The 15879-nt window shown below is 32.4% G+C and overlaps 1 protein-coding gene across 1 annotated transcript in view; it reads right to left on the reverse strand.

Moving 5' to 3' along the window:
- LOC129230279 (calcitonin gene-related peptide type 1 receptor-like) overlaps nucleotides 1-15879 on the reverse strand; it is a 98201-nt gene that overhangs the window by 22116 nt on the left and 60206 nt on the right. Inside the window, exon 11 of the mRNA XM_054864678.1 lies at nucleotides 1798-1883. Within this exon, the coding sequence (XP_054720653.1) occupies nucleotides 1798-1883 (86 nt within the window). The remainder of the gene's footprint in view (nucleotides 1-1797; nucleotides 1884-15879) is intronic.

Genomic DNA, 15879 nt, shown 5'->3' on the forward strand with positions numbered 1-15879 from the left:
CATGAAATTTTTATGCTTGTTACAGCTGAACTTCTAAATCAGCGAATTGTCAAAAGACAAATAATGAAAAAAAGGAAATCAAATATACATTTAGGTGTTTTACAATTCTGATTTTGCTTTGGTAAGAAGTTCGCATTTAGACTTTTTCAGCGTAACAGGAGATAAAGATCGTTAAATAACGTCAAAGCACATCTTTATTTCTGAAATCGTTAAGCATTAAAGTTTTGAGAGTAAAAAAAATATTTCGTTTGGAAAGCTCCTTTTTCTCTCTCTAACTTTGATGAAAACAAAAAATATAAATCGGAACAATTTTCAGAATTTGAAAATTTGGCAGTTTTTCATAAACAAAAACTTACTTTTGATCTAGTTTTGAGAAAGCATTTGAAAAAAAAAAGATTCTTTTTCATCACGTTTAGCTATTTAAGGATGCTAAAGTATCAATGCAGTATTATGTTGTATGGGTATTTTTTGTAAAGCTGGATATTTCTTTTTATAAATCGATGTATAAATACAAAATGAAAAATGGGTACAGGGTCGCTATGGTTGCAGTTTTATTTCGAAAGATCCATGAAAAGAACTGCAGCGGTATAAATGTCACATGCTATTTAACATGTTAATAGTTTAAATGAAATTCTATTATTTTATTGGAGGAGTTAAGCACAAAAAAAGTGATTAATCCATGAATTTTCCAAAGATATTTTTTTTTCATAACTTGATACTTCTTTGTCTATATAATCTCACGCAACGAAACGATTTGGAACGAATCCCTCTCAATCAGGTCTAAAACCACTGCCAAAAACCCGTTTTACTTCCCAAATCAGTTCAACCCTTGAAGTATCAAAGTTTTTTTGTTTCTTCATAACTAGATACTTAGCCTATATTCTCACGCTACAGAGTGATTTGGAACGAATCCCTCTCAATCAGGTCTAAAATCACTGCCGAAACCCCGTTTTACTTCAAAAACCAGCTTAAACCATGAATTTTCAAAACTTTTTTTTCTATAATTTGATACTTCTTAGTCTATACTCTCATGCTACAAAGCGGAGAAACGAATGCTTGAAACGAATCCCTTTCAATCAGGTCAAAAAACACGCTTTTACTTCAAAACCAGTTCTATCCATGAATTTTCAAAAGTTTTACTTTTGGTTGTAATATACCAATAACATTTTTAAAAAAACAGTTTTTCTTGCATGTGCACAATGTCGGCTGGTTTAAATGATGCTCTTTCAAAAAGACTCAATTTTAAAGCTTATAAGTTAAATTACTGGAAACGCTTCTTCGAATAACTCAAATATGCTTTGCTTCTCTCCTACCATAAGTCATACATACAATCTATCAAGATTTGCATAAGAATTTTCTTGTAAAAACCATTAAAAGTTTGCTTTACCCAAAGTTTTCCAATTTGTTGTTCTCGTAGAGGTTGTGAACTTTACTTTTCCAAAAATAAAATCACTAAACTTCTTATGAACCATTACGAGGTTTGATGATTGGATCTGAAGTTTTCCGTTTCAAAAAAAAAAAAAAAAAAAAACACCCAGACCTCATCTGCTGCACTATATTCCACAAATCTAAGGCTTCAAGCCAAAAGGTTTTTAAAGAAGTAGTATTTGTTTTGTTCTTTTTCAAAATAAAAATTTATAAGCGTCTTAAATCTTATTTAACCACTTAAAGAAGAAATCTATTTTCTAAGTTTAATTTACCAAAGGAAGCCTATGATACAGTAGTGTACTGTGTTGAAAAATGTTTCGTTCGTGATGGGTTTTTAAACCTGTTTCAATTTTTTAAAAAATAACTTACCTGAATTGACTTGGTTCGTTGGCATGTGTAGCTCGAAGTTTCGTCACCAAAACTCTTATTATATTACATAAAAACGCCAAATTAAGCTGAAAAAACAAAATAAACGTTTTTTTTTACTAGGGCTTGAACTTAAAATAATTTTAAAAAAATAATTTGAGTTAAAGTTCCGTAAAACCAGAATCAATCGTTTGTAATTAAAATTAATCTTTATTTAAATCCATTTTAACGACTGATCGGCATGAGATAAAGTACACTATCTCAAATTTAGCAAACGATCAATGATTAGTGAAGAGCTTTGAAATGCACTATGAGCTTATGAAACTTCTTAGTAATTTCGGCTCCTATTTTTCACAGTTCATAAAAGTGATATATATGAGTTAAATTTAATATTATTATAAAAATAACATTAAACTAATATATTATTAATTAAAATAGATTATTTTCAATAACAGAATCATTTATTCGATTATTAAATTCATCTTTATAGTTTAAATATGAATGAATTTAATAGTAAATTGGTAATTATTATAACTATTAAATAATATTCAATAAATTGATAAAATCCCATTAACGTAATTATTATTTATTTTTATGATAACTATTATTTATTTCAAATAATAATTGCTTTATTACAGTTTTTAATGTAGTACAGTTTTAATACAACATATTTTCATTTGAGACGTTTGGAAATCTAGCAAAACTAATTATTCTAATAATTAAAAAACATTTATTGAAAATTAATAAAAAATGGTTCTAATTATCAAATATTCAATAGATTAAAAATAATGCATTAACTTAATTATTATTTATTTTTATAATAATTATCATTTATTACAAATAATAATTACATTATTATATAATACACCTATAACATATATTAGAGATGTTTAGTCAAGCAAAAATTATTATTCTAATAATTAAATAATGTATATTGAATGTTATTAAATAATTATTCCAATTATTAAATAATATTCAATAAGTTTGAAGTAACCCATTATCATGATTATAATTAATTTTTATGATCATAATTATCATTTATTACAAAGAATAATTACATAATTATAGATTTTTATGCCCTATATAATGTAATTTAGTTTGAGACATTTAGACGCCTAGCAAAACTAATTTATATAATAATTAAATAATATTTATTGAATATCATTAAAAAATATTCAATAAATTTGAAATAATCTATTAACGTAACTATAATTTATTTTTTCAATAATCATAATTCATTACAAATAATAATTGCATAATTATAGTTTTTAATGCACCTATATAACTTATTTTAATTTGAGACGATTAAACTACAGAAAATTATGTAATGAATAATGACAGGTTTCCCATTGAAGAATACCATAACGTTGACGAAATGTGTGAGAAGCAATTTTTCTGTGTATTTATATAATAATTATCATTTATTGCAAATTGTAATTACATACAGTTTTTAATGCACCTTTATAGCATATTTTAATTTGAAACGTTTAGAAGTTTAGCAAAACTACTAAAAATTTTGTAATGAGTAATAAATATGTTTTCAATTTCAGTATACCATAACTTCAATGAAATGTGTGAGAAGCAATTATCTTGTATTTTATTGATTAATTATCATTTATTACAAATAATAATTACATTACTATTTTTCACAATGCACCTATATAACATTTTATTTTATTTGAAACGTTTAGAAGTCTAGCAGAGCTACTTAAAACCATGTAATGAAAACCATGAGAAGTTTTCCATTTCAGTATACCATAGCTTTGACGAAATGCGTAAGAAGAAATTTTCCTGCATATTTTTATAAGAATAAATTTTATTACAAATAATAATTACATAATTATAGTTCTTAATGCACCTATGTAACATATTTTAATTTGAGACGATTAGAAGTCTAGCAAAACTAATAAAAATCATGTAATGAAAAACATGACATGTTTTCCATTTCAGTAAGCCATAACATGATGAAATGCGTGAGAAGTAATTTTACTGTATATTTTCATAGGAATTGTTATTTATTACAGTAATAATTACATTACTATTGTTCTCAATGCAACTATATAGCATATTTTAATTTGAGACGTTTAGAAGTCTAGCAAAACTATAAAAAACCATGTAATGAGTAATATGACATGTTTTCCCCATTTCAGTATACCATAACTTTGATGAAATGCGTGAAATAGTAGTTTTCCTGTATATTTTCATAATAATTATTGTTCATTGCACATAATATTTACACTATAATAGTTGTAATGCACCTATATGACATATTTTGATTTGAAACGTTTAAACGTCTAGCAAAACTACTAAACATTATGTAAAGAGTGGTACGACATGTTTCAAATTTTAGTATACCATAGCTTTGATGAAATGCGGGAGAAGTAAGTTTCCTGTATTTATGGGAAACTGCTGCTAAGCTTCTATAAATATAATATCTAGAAAAAATGCTTGAAAGCACATTCTTTTCCTTTCTTTTTCCTTTTACTGAATGGAAACTGATGAAATAACTGCAACTCGAAAACATGAGTGTGCTGGCTTGATCAATACTTTTTTCTTTATTTTGCAGCAGCGGAAAACTTCATAAAACGGCTGCTTCGTAATATAAAGAAACAGGAATTATTGGAGCGAAAATTTAACTTCATTTTTAGCCTCTGTAGCATTTTAATCTTACAGAGACATCGAAGATGAATTCGAACATTGCTAAAGCTTCGAAAGAATTTCAAAATGCGGGTACCGGTACAAAAAAATCACGATAATTACAAGGAAAGCAAATGATGCTTAAATAGTTTTCAAACTAATAAAAAACTTTAATTAAAAGTCAGGATCATTGTTTCAAAAATTTTCTGTCATCCATGAATTTGAGAATTTTATGTTGACGGAATCCAAAAGTTTTGTCGAAGTATGTGCATGCATTTTTTTTCTAATTAGGAAACCAAACACAAGTTAAATTAAGAAGTGCCCGAAAGCTTCTAATAAATCATGTGCTAATTAAAAACGATAGTGATGTGGGCATCACATGACTTTACTCCTATGACTTTTTACTCCAATTCAATGTCATTTTCTCATTATTGGCAGTTTTAATGTGATTCAATAGTTTACCCTCTAAATATCACCAACAGTGACGAAATTGAAACCAGATTAAAAAAAAAACGAGCTTATGTGTGCATCACATGACTTCTTTTTACTCCAATTTAATGTCATTTCCCCATTATTGGCATTTTTAATGTGATTCAACAGTTTACTTTCTAAATATCACCAACAGTGGCCAAATTAAAACCAGATTTTTTAAAAAAATCGCCAAATTTGTCGCTAAGTTGGCGACAAAACTTGGCGACCAAAAGACTGGCGATATATCGCCAAGTGTCCGCCAAATTATAACACCACGTGAGTTTGATTTCCCCGAAAAAAGGGGCAAAAGACCCCTTTAGGAAGATCCGAATACAACCAAAAAGAGAGGTGCACAACTAGACTCCACTAGCAGTCTAGTTACCAAATTTCAACTTTCTAGAACATTCCGTTCTTGAGTTATGCGGCATACATACGTACATACAGACGTCACGAGAAAACTCGTTTTAATTAACTCGGGGATCGTCAAACTGGATATTTTGGGTGTCTGTACGTTCCTAGGCATATATCCACGTGTGGTCGAGTCGGAAAAAAAAAAAACAACATTCGTTCGGGGGTTAGCAAAATAGAAATTAAGGCCGAATTTTTAGTGAAATTTTTTTCGCGAATACAAGACTTCCTTTTTTGTAAAAGGAAGTAAAAAAACTATAAGGCCAAATATCTAGAAATGTGTAGCTTATTTTGCATCAAAATTAATGAATAACGTAATAATAAATAATGAGTTTTAAAAATGTTTATATCACTGTAGCAGTTATACATGAATTTAAGAATTTAATGATGAAGGAATAAAAAAGTTTTGCAGAAATTTACGCTTGCATATTTTGTTTTCTAATTAGAAAACGAAATCATAAAATAAATTAAGAATTAGCCAACAGCTTTTATTAAAACATTAGTTCTACTTTTGAAACGAGCTAATGTGTGCAACACATGACTTCCTTTTACTCCAATTTAATGTCATTTTCCCAATATTGGTAATTTTAATGCGATTCAATAGTTTACTCTCTAAATATCACCAACAGTGGCCAAATTGAAACCAGATTTTAAAAAAAATACTAATAAAAAAATCGCCGAATTTGTCGCTAAGTTGGCGACAAAACTTGGCGACCAAAAGACTGGTGATACATTGCCAAGTGTTCGCCAAATTATAACAACACTTGAATTTACACCGAAATTAACAATGCTTTCCCCCCAAAAAGGGGCAAAAGACCCCCTTAGGAACGTCCGAATACAACCAAAAAGAGAGGTGCACAACTAGACTCCACTAGCAGTCTAAGTACCAAATTTCAACTTTCTAGAACATTCCGTTCTTGAGTTATGCGGCATACATACACACATACGTACATACAGACGTCACGAGAAAACTCGTTGTAATTAACTCGGGGATCGTTAAACTGGATATTTTGGGTGTCTGTACGTTCCTAGGCATATACCCACGTGTGGTCGAGTCGAAAAAAAAAACAACATTCATTCGGGAGTTAGCAAAATAGAAATTAAGGCCTGTTTTTGAGTAAAAATTTTTTCGCTAATACAATACTTCCTTTTTTCTAAAAGGAAGTAAAAAGCAAATATAAGGACAAATATGAAGAAATTTGTAACTTATTTCTTATGAAAAATAAAAAAATATGTATAATGATGAGAATGATTTTTTAAAAGTATTTATATTACAGTGTCAGTATTTAAATTTTATCAACTATGTGGACTAGCTGGTTAACTTATCAATAGCAATTACATTTTTGTGGGGCAAAAAAAAAAAAGAAAATAAAGGTCAAAAGGAGTTCAAGTAAAATAAAGTCACACATTTTACAGGGAATTAAACAAAAATCGTGTGCACAAAGTGCAATATTAAAACAGTCGGAAATTTAAATTCAAGTTTAAGCATTCGATCATTGATAACAAACTCAAGTGGAAAATGCATAAACTCAAAACTAACATCATGAAATTTAAGCTTTACGAATTTGTAACAAAGAGAGCAGAAACTTAGATGCTAAAAAAACTCAGATTTCGTTAAAATTTAGTCTTTACTTCAATCTTCTTATCAATTGTCTACGTGAAATAGTTATAACATCATTAAGAAACAAAAACCTCTAATTCGCCAGATTTTACAGATTAGTGACTTAATTTTTGAAACCTATTTAAAGGAAAGTCGTGTGTCACACGTAGGGGAGGGTGGTCCAAAGCGGGTAGGTCGCCCAAAGCGGGTAGTTTCACCCACATTTCATGTCATGCAAAAATATCCTCTTTTGTGAATGATAAAATAGTTAAACTGCGCGAGACTTTTTGCGTTTTTATATCGTTGAATTAAGGTGAAAATTTCTAAATAAAAAGTTGTAATTTGAATTAAAAAAATAATAACTTTGAATTTCGGGGAAAAAAAGTTAGCGGCAGATTAATTTGATGCAAAATTTCATTGAAGATAGTCCAGCGCTCGCAAAATACACACCCATTGGCTTATCTGTATAGAATTGAATACATTAACACGTATTTGTACTTACATCGTCATGGCTGAAAAACGAAGTATTTTTTTTTCTGTTAGTGTCAACGGGTGAAGCACTTTTTTCGGTGCTACTCTAAAAATGTTTTACAGCAATTTGTATTATAATTAAATTTCCCTTATTTCTTTTGAAATATTAACCATACATATTAATAAACACTCAGTTTTAACGAATGTATATGAAAACGTGAACAGAAAAAAACTTTTTGCTCTTTGGCAATCATTACGGGGCGCGGGAGCGCCCCGCCCTGCCAAGGAAACCAAACGTCAGCAGCCAACAGAAGCAAATCCACCGCCAAAGACGAAAGGAAATAAAAACGACCAAGAACAAGATTACACGACAGAACGAATTCAGGTTTTTTGGGTTTTTCCCCCCTCTGTATCTCAGCCCCATGAAGACCGCCGGAGTTGATTTTTGGTACACTCAATCTCTAGTGGCCCCTGACGCCGTAAACCAAAATACAATCCCCTGAACCTATAGGGGGAGGAGGTATTAAAGTTATAAAATCGCTGTTCAAAAAAATTTTCGCTTTCTTTGACAGGGCTACAGCCCAGACGAAAAAAGGAAAAAAGCTGAAATTTCGCACACACATTCCTTGTGCCCTACTGATGTGCCTTTTGTGCCATTTGACCCCCCTCCCCTTCCCCCCTCTTTTTTACCCCCCAAATTGTACCTTCCCGGGGTTCTATCACAGCCCCCCGGGGGGCTACGGTAATGATTTTTTGTATACATATTCTTGGGGGGCCATTGAGTACATATACAAGAATTCAACCCCCAGGGACATCACGGGCCGGAGTAACTGAAGTTTGAAAATCACTAATTTTTCCTAAATTATCATGTACTTACTCTCAGCTCATAGGGTTTGTTTATCTCGGACTGCAACTGCAAGGTTAGAACAGATCTAACAGTTATTCCAAAGTTGTCTTAGGAAATGAAATTCAATCAAGACTAAAACATATCCAACAGTTGCAACTAGACGTTAAATCGCGGATATCACAAATTTGCCACAGCGACTGCGCATGCTCGCAGACTTAGCTCATTGGGCTTTCTGTTTTCAGATTCTATGTTGTTTGTTTATACTTAAGCAGAGAAACAAATTAATCAATGAGATTAGAATGCTGTCCCCCCCCCCCCCCAAAAAAAAAAAAAAAAGTTTTGCCGATACGAAATTTCCTTCCCCCTGTTTTTCAGTTTTTATATATTTATGAAGGGAAGAAATTTTAAATGTCGGCGCGAAACTGGGATTAAACCATTACAATATTTTACGTGACAAATTATATGAAACTGTACGCATATGAATACGGCACATATAACTTTTTAATTGAAAGTGAAAAATAGCACTTTTTTTATTGGTTTGCTTAGTTTCTAAATTAATGGATTTTTCACAAACAACACATAATGAATTGAAAATATATGAAATACGTGTGTGGATATCCGTGCTTTTTGTTAGCTGAAAAAAATTTTGCATTTAATTTAAGCAAGACTTTCAATGAGCTTAGTCCGCGCACAACATGCGCTTTCGCTATGGCAAATTTGGGATATCCGCAATTTGACATCGAGTAAAGTTGTATAGATCTTCTGACACATTCAAATTTAAAATATTTAATGGCTTTTTTTTTTTTGCTTGTGATAACATGCGTTATTTCGTTTTTAAAATGAACTTTTAAACAAAACTAGGTATTGAACAAGACAAAGACTTATATCAAGAAAAAGATAAATCACCAAACAATTAAAATTATCCCATAAAACGTAAAATAATCCACGATTTAAGAAAAAAATGTAATTAAACAAGAAAGTGAAAAGCTAGATTAAAATAGCCCTCAAGCTGTAACACATTTAAAGAAACCTTCATGAAAATGTTGAATAATCTGTCAAATAAAGAAACTGTAGTAGAATTTATTGCGAAGTTGTAAAATACTCGAAAATAATATAATTTAAAATATAGTATTTTATTATCCAAGAAGTTTTCTTTGCAACAGAGAAGATACAAGGATTTTAATAAAATGTAAACCGTCCAATTCTCGCAAAATGAACATAGAATCTTAATAGTCAGAAAATAACTTGACGTAAAATTAGGCTAGCCATTATTATTCCTTAAAAACTCAAAAAAGCGTTGTTTCAACTGAAAATTTTCTGACTTGAAGTTCTCAATTCTAAAAATACAGACAAAGTAATAATATCAATGCAAAAAGATGTGATATCTCATCAAAAACAACCCTGTTGTAAAAATTTCCCCGCCAAGAAAACCTTTAACTTTTCCGCACAAAAAAGAAAACCTGCATCCTAAATCCAAAAACCCTCAGTCATAAAAAGTTATGATATCTAGTTCGCCCGCCAAGTATCTGCCAAACTATCATCCTCCCTCTTCTCCTTTTTCATCACAGCTACTTCCATTAGAACCTCCTCCCACCTTCAATTCCTCAGAAATATGGATAGATCTTTTAAATTGTTTATCTTGTTCAGCGGGAAGCTTTTTGCTCACCAAGCAACCACTTCACTTTGAAAAGCTTCCCGCCAAATAAGATAAACAATTTAAAAGATCTATCCATATTTCTGAGGAATTGAAGGTGGGAGGAGGTTCTAATGGAAGTAGCTGTGATGAAAAAGGAGAAGAGGGAGGATGATAGTTTGGCAGATACTTGGCGGGCAAACTAGATATCATAACTTTTTATGGCTGAGGGTTTTTGGATTTAGGATGCAGGTTTTCTTTTTTGTGCGAAAAGTTAAAGGTTTTCTTGGCGGGGAAATTTTTACAACAGGGTTGTTTTTGATGAGTATTATATACACGAGAAGAAATACTGGCAAGCGTTTAGGAAATCATTTTCAATCCAATCGGAAATTCTTATTTACTTTTTCTTCCTAATGTGCCATTCACACGCACTCCAGCATAAACACCACACACACACACACAGAATGTACAAAACTCTTTTAAATAATGCACACGCTTCTGTCACTTCTCTGCATCACAAGAATGTTATTTCAATTTTATAGCCTTCCCAGCAATGTTTGAATAGGAAAACGTCTGACCGTAAAATATATGTAAATACGTATTATATTTTGCAGCTATACATTTATCTTACAAAACCAATGGTTTGAAAACGAATCTTTTATTGGAAATTACCCACGCATAATCGAGCCGAGGCGGTGAAACATTTTTTGTGACTGCTACAGATGTTGACATTCAATATTTTCTTCCATACGGGTCCGAAGTAATGTTTCAAAAGTATTAAAATTATTTTTACTGATTATAAAAATGATGCTAGTGGTTCAGTAGTTCTGGGTAACTTTAATCTTCGAATTGCCTTTTGTACTTGCACCGCTCATATTTTTATGTAGTAAACTCCCGATTATCTACGGAATGGGGTCGTTTTCAAAATTTTTAAAGTATTTTTTTCTGAAGGAGCATGTTTAAAAACATGGAATCTGACCATTTTTTAAATAATTTCTTTAAGTTTAATATATTTAAAAAAAATACTTAAACCAGTGCTCTTTCATCGTTTAACGCTTCTGCCGATGACATCACAAATGATGAAATGTCATTCAGTGTTGCCATTCACGGTCCAAAATATTTATTTCGCATCTTTACTCATGTGTATTGGAAACGATATAGTTAACAGCAAGCGTGGAGCGAAATTGTGATTCGCTTCTTGATTATCATAACGTGGAAATGCGGTAAAAAGATGCGCCATAGTGCATCTTTTTACCGCATTTCCATTTGTGATGTCATTAAGACCACGCCTTGTTTGAAGAATCGGACATTTTAAAAAATTAATCAAAAAATAACTGTTGGGAAAATAAAAGTATTTTTTGAGTCTTTTCACTGAAGGAAACAACCCCATTTGGTAGCAGAAGTGCCGCAGATACTAAAATCGCGGATAAACCGAAAAAGGCTAAAATGAGGGACAAATAAGATAAAAATCATCCTTCCTCCAAAGCTTAGCTGTATTGATGCATAATGCTTTCTTCACACAGTGAAAATACACTGGTATAAGAAATTAAAAGAATTTTCAGATTTGGTCAATTACCTTCAGAACTACTGGATCGATTTTAATGAAATTTGGTATGTACATACATTGAAACAATATAAAACAAATAACCATCCAAAACTTAAAATACACAAGCATGATCAAAAATAACACTCGTCAGAGTCGGATGGTATGAAACAGTGGTTGCAAAATTGAACAAAAAAATGGGTTAGTAGGGGTTATGGTCCCCTCTAACAGACATATAGGCCTTGCAGTGTGACTTCATACCTAAAATAAAGCAGTTTATGGGATCCTGGGAAAATCGATTCCACTCGTTCAACAACGCTGTTTTCAGGCTATGGATGGTCCCCGGAGGGGTGTTGCGAGTTGCTATTGCCTTCCCGAGAGCGTCCCAGACATGTTCTATAGGATTGGAGTCTAGAGATCTGCTTGGTCAATCCATTCAGTGAATATCCTCCCCTTCAGAAAATTCGTCGACCAGAAGAGCTCTTTGTAGCCTTGTGTTATCACCCATTGAAATTAACTCAGGGCTAACACTGCCCTTCAAGAGGTGAGTCTATTGCTCCAAGACCACATCCCTATACCTCGCAACTGTCCCAGGTCCTCTGTCAAAGACATGGAGGGGTGTGCAGCCATCCAGCATGATGCCTGCCCAGACCGTCAAACCTCCTCCTCCATAATGGTGGATTGGAGGGCAAGTAGTGGGTACCCTTTCAGCTTAACCGACTATTATTGTCCTACGTTCATATGGATAGAAGCATGAACCTGCTACCTACCCTCCAATATCTGCGAAATCGACCATTATGGCGTTGGTGGTTTGACGGCCTGGGTAGGCATCAAGTTGGATGGCTGCACCGCCCTCCATGTCTTTGAGCCCTATGCTCACCTCTTGAGGGGCGCTGTTATCCCTGAGTTGATTTTAATAGATGTTAACACAAGGCCACATGGTGCCCTTCTGGTCGACGAATTTCGGGAAAGGGAGGGTGTTCACTGTATGGATTGGCCAAGCTTGACTCAAATCCTATAGAGCATGTCTGGGACGCTCTCGGGAGGGCAATAGCAACTCGCAACACCCCCTACGGGGACTATCCTAGCCTGAGAACAGCTTTGTTGAACGAGTGGAAATGATTGCCGCAGGATCCCATAACTGCTTAATTTTAAGTACGAAGTCACACTGCAAGATCTATATGTCTGTTAGAGGGAACCATAGCCCCTACTAACCCATTTTTTGTTCAATTTTGCAACCTCTGTTTCATACCATCCAACTCTAACGAGTGTTATTCATGATCATACGTGCGTAATTCAATTTTTGGATGGTTATTTGTTTTGTATTGCTTTAATGTATGTACATACCAAATTTCATTAAAATCGGTCCAGTAGTTCTGGAGATAATTGACCAAATCTGAAAAGTCTCTTAATTTCTTACACCAGTGTGTATACAGTACAGTAAAAATTGTTTGTATTTTTGCATAATAGAGCTTAACAGAAATAACAAAAAAATAGTGTCTGTACGACGAAGCAAGCACAAAAAAAGAATAAATAAATACCTAGAACAAAAACAACCGAGTTTAAATTTGCAATTTCTCCACTTAAAAAAGCGATTGGTATTTTTTTTTCAACAGCGAAAATTCATGTTCCTGATTGTTGATTGACTCGCGGATAAATCGGGAGTTTACTGTAGTGTTGTTGCTTATATTAGGGGAAAAAAATATTTTTTACACGCACTGTCAGTTATCCAAAATTATTAAGAAACAATAAAACACAATACACAACATCGTATAGTTTGAAAATACATACATAAAATTTTACATGTAAAATTTTATCCTGTTTACCGTTGTATTTCCTTCCAAAAGATGTTATTGACTGCAACGCAAACTGGTGTAAATCACAAAGCGCCGTGTTTCATATCTCGGTGAATATTGGCGTACCGATGTCAAACGTTTTGTGTTGGAACTATTTTGCAACGGTTATTATTTCCGTATCACTAAGTTAGGGCACCTAGGTTCCGTATAAAAAACTAGATTTCTTTTTATTTCTCTAATTTTCTTTTTCGCTTCAAACTTCCAATATCTAAACTCTGCATTTTTCTTTTCTTTTTTTTTTTTTGCAACGGAAACTATGCATCTAAGACTAATGGTTGCGAAATAGAGGTCTTTCGGGCTAAACGGCGCACAGTGGGGGAAAAAAAGCGCTTTAAAAAAAAAAACCTCTCTCGCTCGTTTGTTTACATAGGCATGTAATTAAGGAGGTTTTACGATTTGTTTCGGCTCAGGGTCCTAAGTTTGCAGGTTTACGCAGCTGATTTCTTTTCTGGTCTTTCTACAGACTATTGATGACTAATTAATATTAATTTCAAAACACTCTACAAAAAGTACATAAGGGTACATTTTTTGTAGAATGTTTTGGCAAAAAATAACCTTAAATTCCCCAGTTTTCGGTGCTGATCAAAACCGATTTTCAGTTTGAATACTGTATTACTTACTTTTTTCGTCTTATAACTATTGTTGGACGCGAGAGAAATTAAATATATCCTCCTTAAATTAAAAAAATATATATACTGATTTAAAGCATTTTTCTTAAATTCCCGCGCCCATGGTTTTTCAATATTCTAAAGGCTCCCTTTAGTTTTGTAGTGGACGAAGGGCTCTAAAATTCCATTTCTTATTGCCAAAGGGTTGGCCTGTGCAAATTTATTAATCTTCAATTGATTGAAAATAAGAAAAAAAAAAAGCATTTCTGAGCGCTTTTTGGCGTTTTCGCCCTACTGTACGGCAACTCGCTTTATATTTTTACTCATGTGGAAAGTCGATGAGGTTAGTCAACCTAAGTCGAATCTTAGACTGCAAACTTTCCGTGGAATTTAAAACTTGGTGGTCAGCCCGCACTGTAATATGTCAACTATTAAACTACGGTCGCTTATTTAGCGGTAAAAATATTTCTTATATCAATTTCATTACATGTTAGTAGCTTTATCATTTTATTCATGCGGAAAGTCGATTAGGTTAGTCAATCTAAGTCGAATCTTAGACTGTAAACTTTCCGTTGAATTTAAAACTTGGTTGTCAGCCCGCACTGTAATATATCAACTATTAAACTACGGTCGCTTATTTAGCGGTAAAAATATTTCTTATTATCAATTTCATTACATGTTAGTAGCTTTATCATTTTATTCATGCGGAAAGTCGATTAGGTTAGTCAATCTAAGTCGAATCTTAGACTGCAAACTTTCCGTGGAATTTAAAACTTGGTGGTCAGCCCGCACTGTAATATGTCAACTATTAAACTACGGTTGCTTATTTAGCGGTAAAAATATTTCTTATTATCAATTTCATTACATGTTAGTAGCTTTATCATTTTATTCATGCGGAAAGTCGATTAGGTTAGGCAATCTAAGTCGAATCTTAGACTGTAAACTTTCCGTTGAATTTAAAACTTGGTCGTCAGCCTGCACCGTGAGCTGTCAACTCCTAAACTACGGTTGCTTATTTAGCGGTAAAAATATTTCTTATTATTAATTTCAATACATGTCAATAACTTCATTTCAGAAAACTTAACATTAAAGCCAGACTCTGAAATATTACAATTCATGGATAATTTTCCCTTATTTAAAGATCCTGGGAGGAAATTATTTCATGGTTCATACATTGCACTTCCGGGGATGTTCAATTATTTAGAAAAAATGCATCGAAATTAAAAATTTCATTAAAGAATATTTTTACCACACGCACATGAATACACACATCTATTTTTTTAATAGAAAAACATTCCACAAAAATGTTAAAAAAAGAAACAACTGAAAATCTAAAACAAAGCATGTGTAGGTTTGATCAATATTTTCCCTTTGTTTTATACGAGCGAAAAACTTCGTAGAGCGGCTACTTCATAATGAAAGTATTAGGAATTATTGAAGCGAAAATTAACTCCGTCGTTAGAATATGATACTCTTCTTTATTGTGCGGATCTCTTTCCCAATTATGAGACTGCTTTCGGATAAAAGTCAATATTTTTAGGAAGCTTCTTAGCAGGTCTCAAGATTAAAGTCAGGAAAAAGTGAGCCACGGATATTTGCTTTAATTAAAAGGAAGACTTTAATTTAAAGTTTATTCATTTTTGAAAGTACTAAATTTTACGCAAGACTCCCTCAACTGGAATTATTAGCTTATTTGATGTTCAATATCGAACATAGAAAATTGTACACACACACAAACAACCTATGATTCGAACGTATTTAAAAATATATTATACATACGTGTTACCGTGAAAGGTATGATAAAGTGGAGAATGTCCATTATAACCTGTGGTTCGCCGGAAGCCGGTATTTCTCCGTTGTTTTTGTATATGAATGTCTGATATTCATCGGCTAATGTCAACATTTACAGGATTTAAAACTTTCATAGTAACATATCGTAGCAAACACAACAGAGCTACGGTAAGACATCTAATAACAGGAATAAACAGTAAGATATCCTGCTGTTTCTCTG

Source organism: Uloborus diversus, chromosome 9, assembly GCF_026930045.1.
Source record: "Uloborus diversus isolate 005 chromosome 9, Udiv.v.3.1, whole genome shotgun sequence".
Lineage (NCBI taxonomy): Eukaryota > Metazoa > Arthropoda > Arachnida > Araneae > Uloboridae > Uloborus > Uloborus diversus.